At 39.3% G+C, this 8,417-nt stretch overlaps 3 protein-coding genes across 3 annotated transcripts; 1 reads left to right on the top strand and 2 right to left on the bottom strand.

The window, feature by feature from the left end:
- Positions 1-1,560: 1,560 nt before the first annotated feature.
- On the top strand, positions 1,561-4,183 carry LOC143361260 (dynein regulatory complex subunit 7). The gene is made up of 9 exons (XM_076800521.1): positions 1,561-1,865; positions 1,945-2,362; positions 2,433-2,690; positions 2,770-2,926; positions 2,989-3,055; positions 3,123-3,335; positions 3,411-3,620; positions 3,690-3,929; positions 3,998-4,183. The coding sequence occupies exons 1-9, from the start codon at positions 1,644-1,646 to the stop codon at positions 4,181-4,183; spliced, it is 1,971 nt and encodes a 656-aa protein (XP_076656636.1). The 5' UTR covers positions 1,561-1,643.
- Bili (FERM domain-containing protein 8 Bili) lies at positions 4,156-6,265 on the bottom strand. Its single transcript, XM_076800524.1, has 7 exons — positions 6,054-6,265; positions 5,850-5,957; positions 5,342-5,782; positions 4,798-5,252; positions 4,574-4,732; positions 4,334-4,505; positions 4,156-4,264 (listed from the first exon to the last, which is right to left on the bottom strand). Exons 2-7 carry the CDS (start codon positions 5,938-5,940, stop codon positions 4,224-4,226), a joined length of 1,359 nt encoding a protein of 452 aa, XP_076656639.1. The 5' UTR covers positions 5,941-5,957; positions 6,054-6,265; the 3' UTR covers positions 4,156-4,223.
- Positions 6,266-6,372: 107 nt separating this feature from the next.
- Positions 6,373-8,391, bottom strand: LOC143361267 (eukaryotic initiation factor 4A-III). The gene is made up of 5 exons (XM_076800531.1): positions 8,212-8,391; positions 7,687-8,022; positions 7,386-7,608; positions 7,058-7,312; positions 6,373-6,983 (listed from the first exon to the last, which is right to left on the bottom strand). The coding sequence occupies exons 1-5, from the start codon at positions 8,354-8,356 to the stop codon at positions 6,731-6,733; spliced, it is 1,212 nt and encodes a 403-aa protein (XP_076656646.1). The 5' UTR covers positions 8,357-8,391; the 3' UTR covers positions 6,373-6,730.
- Between the last annotated feature and the right edge of the window lie 26 nt (positions 8,392-8,417).

Raw genomic sequence — 8,417 nt, 5'->3', positions numbered from 1 at the left:
GAATTCACGGTGTGCGCACAATCTGGATGTTCCGCCGATCGCTAAACGAGTTTCGCCTGGATACAATTTAATTACATTAGAAATCCATCTGGTTAACCAGTATCATACTGGAAATTGATCGTAAAATTTTTATGTCAATCAGGAAACAACAACAACTACTACTACTACTACTACTACTACTGGCAAAAAATGACCCTAGCGCTGGATCACGCGAGGACCAGGAAAATCCGCGGGATGCAAGGAAACGGAAAATTAGCGAAAAGTTAGCGATCTCTGTTAATTTCGCAGAGCCGCAGCCTGCCATTAAATCCTGTATAGGGGGATGTATTTATAGCGGTGGCGGGTGTCGTATATCTCGCGATATTCACGCCGCAGAGAGACGACGGGTTCCGTGAAGGTTGTAAATTATCGCGTTCAGGACACGTAAGTTGATGGTTGAGAAACACTGAGCGCAGCTGCCGCGCGGCTCGGCTCGGCGCGGCTCGGGCTCGACGCGGCGCGGCCCGGCAGCGGTATCTCCGCGTTGTCTGCTGCCTCACACCCTCGTCTTGCGTCCCACGTGGGTGCCGGTTGAAGGGGTCGCGCGGAACGAGGGTGACGAGGAACGGGAGGCGGACGGGTGGGCAACGCCAATGGGCGAGGAAACGGGACTGAGGGTGATGGAAGCCGGAGGGGTGTGGTGGGGTGGACGGGTGGGGAGGGTGAGGTTAGGTCTGGGTGGACAGAGGGGGCGGAAGTGGGTGAAGGGGTCGAGGGATAGCCGCCGCCGCCGCCACCCACTGACCATCTCGCTCTACCCTGGCCCAGGCTTACGCGTTCTCGCAAAAAAGGAGTGACCTCTCCCCCGTCCGAAGACAGGAAATGGCAAACGCACCCCATCGACGATTTTCGAAGCACCGAACTTTCGAAATCGATCGGCGAAATAGGGAAAATTCGGCGAAAGTCTTCGGCTCCGTTAAAGGAGATGAAGAAGGGCTGGGCTGGAATCTGTTTCGCGAGGATGCGTCGTCAATTGACCCTTTTCACGGATTTAATATCACCGTATGCGCGCGTCTGTTCCAGTGATCTCGTTTCCTTTTGTTCGGTCGCTGCGTCTTTCTCTTTCTATACCGTTCGGTGATTCCCGCGGCACGATGCAGTGAATTCTACGCGTAGATCATAATACGGTGACGTAGGTCAGGGACCGAGAATACGCACGAGCTGCCACGTGCTCGCCGGCCGGTCTCGATGTGTACACTCGTTGTGTGGACGATTAGTAACTGTGTGCGCGCGATGTATTTACTCTTTGGTATTGTTATTATTATTACTTCTGCGTTTTCATGTGAAACTAACGGTAACCGGTGATCCCTTTATGATTTCACGACGATCGGCAAAGCAGAACACGTAAATACCCAACGAACTCTAAAGTCGTCATCGAAGTACTCTGCACTACCAATCACCAATGTTGCGGTTTTCTTCGATACCAATTTGCAATGACTCCTACTTTATCATGTTTACAGCCAAACAAATTGCGTTCCCCAACCTGGGTGCAAAGGTTCCAGAAAGGTAATTGCTTCGAATGCGCAACATATCTGACAAGTCTTCTACTGGGCCAAGGGTACAACGCATTCGTGGTAAGCGGTTATGCATCCAGGGAGCAAACCATGTGTGACTTGACGCGAACCGCGTACCCCTATGCGCGGCAACCAGAAACGCAACCACCACCACCACGTCGTTCGACGACACAAGTTGAAATTTCGAAATATGAATTAAAGCCACCTACGGACTATAAAAGCGAATTTTTAGAAGAATTAGAGGAACAAGAACAAAAGCGGTTGCAAGAGAAATTGAGGCAACAGGAAGAGGAGCAGCAAAGGCTAATCGAGGTAATTGAAATTTCTGTAAATTGACACTGTTCGCTTCCGATACAATTTTTTTCTTTTTAATATTAATTTCGGATGTTAGGAATTGGAACAGCCTCCACCAGATAAATATTATGGACACAGAATACACGCCTGGGTTGCAATTTTACCAGAGCAAGGGGGACTGAGGGAGCAAGAGTTTTCTGGACCACTTTTTATTGAACCTTCCACTGGTCTATCTTATAATCCAACATATAATAATACAGATGAACTATATTTGGGCGTGGAAAGTATGTGGAATGATCAAAATTACTGGGTGAACTTGCAACCACGTTCGGAAACGTGCTCCAACATAATATGGGATTTGACGAAGCTGGAACTATGGGAGCACGTGCTACCTGGAGAACCGTGGACGATGCGGGGAATAGGGGAGGCTATTGACGAAGATTCTGCTATAATGCAAGAGAAACATCTGGATATGCCGATATCGTATGTACGGGAAATAAAGATCAACGCCGAAGGTTTGTACCTCCTGCGGACAATGTTTGAAAAGTTTTGAGCGCGTTAATATATTGTTGCCAAATGTTTCAGAATATGAGAGGCGATATCCAAATGGCATGAAAACGATGTTTTACAAGAAAACAAAGGACGAGCTTTTCATGCCATACTTGCAATTAGACGGCTTGATACAGCGAGTCACTAAATACAATGATTACATTTACATGACTCCTACAGAGATTCGGGAAATTTACGCGAACAGGTCGGACAATCTTGTAGAATGTAGGAAAGATCTGACTAACGATTCTGTGATTGATTTCTATCAAAGAGGTCGTCCAGATCAATGTAAAGGTATCATTCGAAATTCAACAATTTTTTAGGATGTATTTGGTAAAGTTTCTTCTTTATCCATTGATGATAAAAATTACAGAACATCGGTATTTTTCAAGTGGTCCCAATTCAGTGGACGCGGAACGTATTTTGGAATTTTATCATGTTGCACGTCTTGATGGACTCTCGCGATTGGAAATCCATCCTACTTATATAAAGCAATACTTCATCGATCGTGACGATTTTCTACATTATAGGTAGGTGGTAAATACGTTTTAATTCGATTCGATGGTAAAGGTTTTTAACGACTTGGAAACAGGTGTGCGGAGTTTTCGCTGGAGAAAAGTAATCCCAACCCTGAGGACATCCATTATCGGCACATATCGGTACAATAGAATTTTACATCTTTCACAGTAGATACGAGGGTTCTGTGGAACATTATTTAAATTGCAGAAACTCATTGAAGAGTACAACAGAGATGAAACTGTAAAGGCCTGTAAAGATATAGCAATTCGTGAGTTTGCTATTGACGAAAACGAAATACGGCTCTGTTATCATTATGAAACTGGACAATATAGCAGAGCTACTAGAATGTTTACAAAACCGCCACTGGCGGAAAGAGGGGACCGATTAAAATTGAGGCCTAACATGACACAAGGATATAGTGTCAGTCGTGTTAACAACTTTGGTAGTAACGTGTTTTAGCGAAAATGTATTCCATTTTACTGATTTTTTTTATAGCCTTCCAATGAACCCGAGAAAGCTTATGAATTACTTTGCGAACTGGACACGCAACTCAAGGAAGAGGATCGGTCTATAATGGCTGTAAGAGGTGCTGAAGTTGAGGTGCTCAACTTTCTAAAAGTCAGAGATGATGAATATTTATCGCCAAAGTTACAAGTATCTATATTCAGTAGGACCCGAGACGAAGAATCTATGACTGAAATTATGGTACGAAAACGACAAAATCAAATGACTTTATTAACTTTATCATTCAATATTTCTATTCGTCGAACACAGCAAGACTGGTCGCGCGTGCAAAGCGAAAAATCCATGATAATCACGGTGGATCATATGAGACCATATTTAGCACGATTGGGAAACCCAGAAGAATTGCCCTTACAACAGGCATACCTATTGCGAATCCAATGTCTTAACGATTATAAACAAGTACTTGTGCAGAGGGCAAATAAAATTTTACACAAATTTGAGGAGTGTTCGAAACAGTTAACGGGTTTACAGGAAAAACTATTATTCCAAGTACAACATATTTCTTTCCTGTGAAATGATTTATATAAACAAATATTTCATATAAACTCTTTACATAGGGCGAAGAATTCACCCACGAAGAGGAAGAAGAAATATTAGAAGAAATGAATAAAATCAACTTCGAAATGATAACTTTGGAAACCCAGCTAGCTCGTCACAGAAACTTAGTTCCAGATAAGTATAAAATGTTGTTGAATCACTTGGATCGGAGCCCGCACCTAGCGATACTTCGGTCCGCAGTATGAATTAAAAATTAAATTCAAGTATTAATACAAATGAAAATATTTATTGAAAAGACCAAGAGCCCATTTGTCCGATACAACGGCCTGAAATACATTTTTAATAATAAATATTACGGAGTTATTAATAAAATGTAATACCTCCTACATCAGTACCTTCGTCATCGAAGGTGGCCAATGTAAATTTGCTAAGTTTGTTCGTGAAGCTGCCTGTGTTTGAACCTATTGAATGATCGGTTAAACGATCAACATTTGCAACGTCCCCGTTAGCCCCGTGCCGACGGTGTTCCTCAGCGAATCCAGAGATCAAGGTATCCATCATTATTGCCTAAACATAATCATAAAGTTCATTATCTCCTGAAATACAACTCGCAATTCAAAAAAGATGAATCATACTTGTCTCGAGAATACTTGTAGAATTTTATAAACACGTGCTCCATTCTCTCGTACCGGAAACTGTAGAAATAGACAAGGCAGACAGTCCAAATTACCTTCGTCAGAAGGTTTCGCCATTTCCCAACTGAGTTCTGAATATCTCAGACCCAATAGCAAACTCTGAACAAAAATTAATAGTAAATTCATGAGTTTGACCGTGTACTGTAAGAACTAAAATTCCTTACACATTGCATATCATCCACAATGTACACTCCTGATGAATTAATGGCTATAAGAACTTGCATATCGCGGTTTGTGATCCATGATGCCAAACCTCTCACAGGACGCTCAATCTGTCCTTGAAAAAACGCTGCACCATAGCATGGTAAACTCCAACAAAACTCTAAATATTTTCGAATAAGTTTTCTTGGATTCGCGTTAGTCCCTGTGTGATTAGGTATCCGCTTGTACTGTTCAAGCAAGCGTGCTTCTGGTGCTCCTTTCCCTCCCACCAATCCTAGTCCAAGACCTAGTCCTAATAACAGGCTAGGAGAAGTATAATGGTGAGGTAGAAATCTACCACGATGTCTTCTGAAAAAGGCTAGTGTGTGTGTTTGTGGATTGTATGGACCTAACTCAATGCGTGCTTGAAGTGCACCCAAACTAGCGTATCGTGCTTGTCCATCGCATGGATATCGACCTGAAATTTGTTTCTTTTACGATCTTTATGTATTTGTCTGACATTTACGATTGTTCCTTTTCAATAGAATTTCTAATATAGATTTTTACCTTGTAGGACATTATTTCTAGCTTCTGCGTACAATAACTCCAATACTTTAGCTTCTTTGATTTGTTCTTCGTCTGCTCTGGAAAGGAACACGTTCCTTCGAAGAAACAGTAAAGGTTCCTCGTCACAATCCTCACTTTGAGAACTGTATTTTCTTACTAAACGATTCCATTTTGCAGCCAATTCTATAGGCTTGTGATTTGGACGTAGTTGAACTTCTAGACTGGAAGAACAAAGCCACAAAGCGAACACTGTTTGGCCTATAAGCAACGAAGCTCTTGTTAATCCAAGTTCTCCTTCAGATTGTATTATTGCCAGAATTTGTTGTGTAGTAAAATTTTGTTCAATGTCCATTGTTAAAAACATTCCAGTCATCAAGTATACGGCTATTCGAACAGTAGGTCTGCCTACATTCAAATACTGAGGTTGATTTCCCATCATTGCTAGACAAATGAATATTAATTTATATTTGACATGACTTTTTTTTATGTAATTAATACTATTACTTACAAGTTGATGTATGCCCATCAGCTTTATAATCATTTTGATAACGACGAATTGGCTGTCCTCTTCGAACAGTACAATCCTCTTGCGCTTCCATACTTTCTCAATTTCTATCTGTATAAGATGATTGTTTCACATTGTACTTTACTTACAATTCACCACGTAGGAATTCAATTTTATAAAAATATGTGTTTTTATATTCACATTTACCCTTATATTAGTAAATATTGGAACTGACTCTACAGCCATATCAAACATTCTGATGTGCACAATGTGTAAAATTTTTCACAATATTATACTTGCAATTCATGTTGAAAAATAATAGATTGTTTCTTTTTTTTTGTACAAAACAAGTAGAATTTTACTATGTAATTGTTTTCGTGATTAACGTTTGTAAGGTGCTAAATCAAAACACTGCTCTGCTGCCATCTAAACTGAGAGACCAGTTATTGATTATTTCAGTTCAGCAGTATGGGGTCTCTTAGTAATAAACTTACTATTATTTTTACTTTAATGAAGAAAACATGTGTATAAATATGAAAGTATATTTAATCTCTGTGATACATGTCTGTTCTAGTACAATAATAAATACTATAGTGAATTTTTTTTATTAACTCTATTGTATACAATAATAATTATACATTTGTCTACTGTTTTATCCTTAAGCTTTTAATAGTACATTATATTCTGAAGAATCAATTAAGTTTAGTTAAATGTAATATTTAACATATTGCTTTTGAAAACTAAAAGTGTGCACATATTCAACCTTAAAAAGTAGCATACTCTTTTGATTTACTTTCTGTAAACAAAGAAATGCATCGAAACAAAACAGTGAAATTGATGTTTTTTTTTTTACATTCTTAGGTAGTAGTTAGTAGGTCTATAGTTTATATCAAATCCGCTACATTCATAGGCATCTCGTCAATTTGTGTGGAATAATATTGTTCAATATCTCGCAAAATCCTGATGTCGTCAGTTTTGACAAAATTGATAGAAACACCCTTCCTACCAAAACGACCGGATCGACCTATTCTATGAATGTACAACTCACGATTATTGGGTAAGTCATAATTGATAACAAGTGATACTTGTTGTACATCTATTCCTCTTGCCCAGACGTCTGTTGTAATCAATACACGACTGTAAAATCAAAGAATACTATAAATACAATACAAAATTTTATTTATGTGCTAATATTTTGTTAGTAAACATACCTTTGGCCAGATCTGAACTCCTTCATAATATTGTCTCTTTCTTTTTGAGGCATATCACCATGCATAGAACAGACTGTGAAATTAGCCTCCCTCATTTTTTCTGTCAACCAATCTACTTTACGTTTGGTATTACAGAAAATTACAGCCTGTGTTATTGTCAATGTATCGTACAAGTCACATAATGTATCAAATTTCCATTCTTCTCTTTCCACAGCAACAAAGAACTGCTTTATACCTTCCAATGTCAATTCATCACTGTAAAGAAAAACCATAGATTAATACTGGTGAAACCAGAATTCTAAGTTAAATATAAAAAGCTGTAACTTACCGTTTAACTAAGATACGAACTGGATCTGTCATAAATTTACTTGTCATTTCAAGAATCTCATGTGGTAATGTGGCAGATACTAATACTACTTGTGTTGCAGGTGGCAAATATCTATATACATCATAAATTTGTTCTTTGAACCCTTTGTTTAACATTTCGTCTGATTCATCGAGCACTAGCATCTTAATTGCTCTTGTCCTGAGAACCCTCCTTTTTATCATATCTGAAAATATCATAAAGTTGAGTATAAGTTCATTGTACATCTGTAACGTTAGCTTCGTTAGCTATGTTATATATTTACCAAATACTCTGCCAGGTGTTCCAGATACAACATGTTGCCCATAATCTAATTTTCTAATGTCCTCTCCTAGATTTGTACCACCAATACATGCATGACACTGAACATTCATAAAATCTCCTAACGCCAGGATAACCTTCTGTATCTGCGTTGCCAATTCTCTTGTAGGAGAAAGAACCAATACTTGTGTTTCTCTAACTTGTGTATCCAGGGATTGTAATATAGCAATCGAAAACGTTGCTGTCTTTCCTGTACCAGATTGCGCTTGTGCGATCACGTCGCGTCCTTTCATTATGGGTTTTATGGATCTTTGCTGGATTGCAGACGGTTTCTCGAAACCTACAATAAAAACATTATTATGTATAGATTACAAGTAAAATTGTATAATATTAACAGAACAAGATAACTAGGAGATATAGACGATAACTATTAATGGCATTTTATGCACGTTGATCGAAGTGATAAAACTGAAACTGGGCGAATAGGTTATATTTACGTGCTACAACAAATTTAGGAATATTACATTACCGTAAGCATAAATTCCTCGCAATAACTCATCTCTGAGTCCCATATTATCGAAGGTAGGAATAACCTCCACATCTTCACTGGTTTCAAACTCAACATTTGATAAATCTTCTGTTTGCGCGACACGACGTGACTTTACTTCCGCCATTTTTGCTTGTTTGTAGCCTGAACGACAAACGCACACGCAACGATGCAACTGGACCAACGTT

Source organism: Halictus rubicundus, chromosome 15, assembly GCF_050948215.1.
Source record: "Halictus rubicundus isolate RS-2024b chromosome 15, iyHalRubi1_principal, whole genome shotgun sequence".
Classification (NCBI taxonomy): domain Eukaryota; kingdom Metazoa; phylum Arthropoda; class Insecta; order Hymenoptera; family Halictidae; genus Halictus; species Halictus rubicundus.
The sequence above is the reverse complement of the archived record's forward strand: the minus strand, read 5'-3'. Positions and strand labels throughout refer to the sequence as shown.

Coding starts and splice junctions, on each gene's coding strand:
- LOC143361260 (XM_076800521.1), top strand. CDS start 1,644: ATGTGTGACTTGACGCGAACCGCGTACCCCTATGCGCGGCAACCAGAA. Junction 2,691..2,769: donor TCGTCCAGATCAATGTAAAG/GTATCATTCGAA, acceptor TAAAAATTACAG/AACATCGGTATTTTTCAAGT. Junction 3,056..3,122: donor TCCATTATCGGCACATATCG/GTACAATAGAAT, acceptor TTTAAATTGCAG/AAACTCATTGAAGAGTACAA.
- Bili (XM_076800524.1), bottom strand. CDS start 5,940: ATGGAAGCGCAAGAGGATTGTACTGTTCGAAGAGGACAGCCAATTCGT. Junction 4,506..4,573: donor TACAAGTATTCTCGAGACAA/GTATGATTCATC, acceptor GATTATGTTTAG/GCAATAATGATGGATACCTT. Junction 4,265..4,333: donor GGCCACCTTCGATGACGAAG/GTACTGATGTAG, acceptor AATGTATTTCAG/GCCGTTGTATCGGACAAATG.
- LOC143361267 (XM_076800531.1), bottom strand. CDS start 8,356: ATGGCGGAAGTAAAGTCACGTCGTGTCGCGCAAACAGAAGATTTATCA. Junction 7,609..7,686: donor AACACCTGGCAGAGTATTTG/GTAAATATATAA, acceptor TGATATTTTCAG/ATATGATAAAAAGGAGGGTT. Junction 7,313..7,385: donor GTTCGTATCTTAGTTAAACG/GTAAGTTACAGC, acceptor TTTTCTTTACAG/TGATGAATTGACATTGGAAG.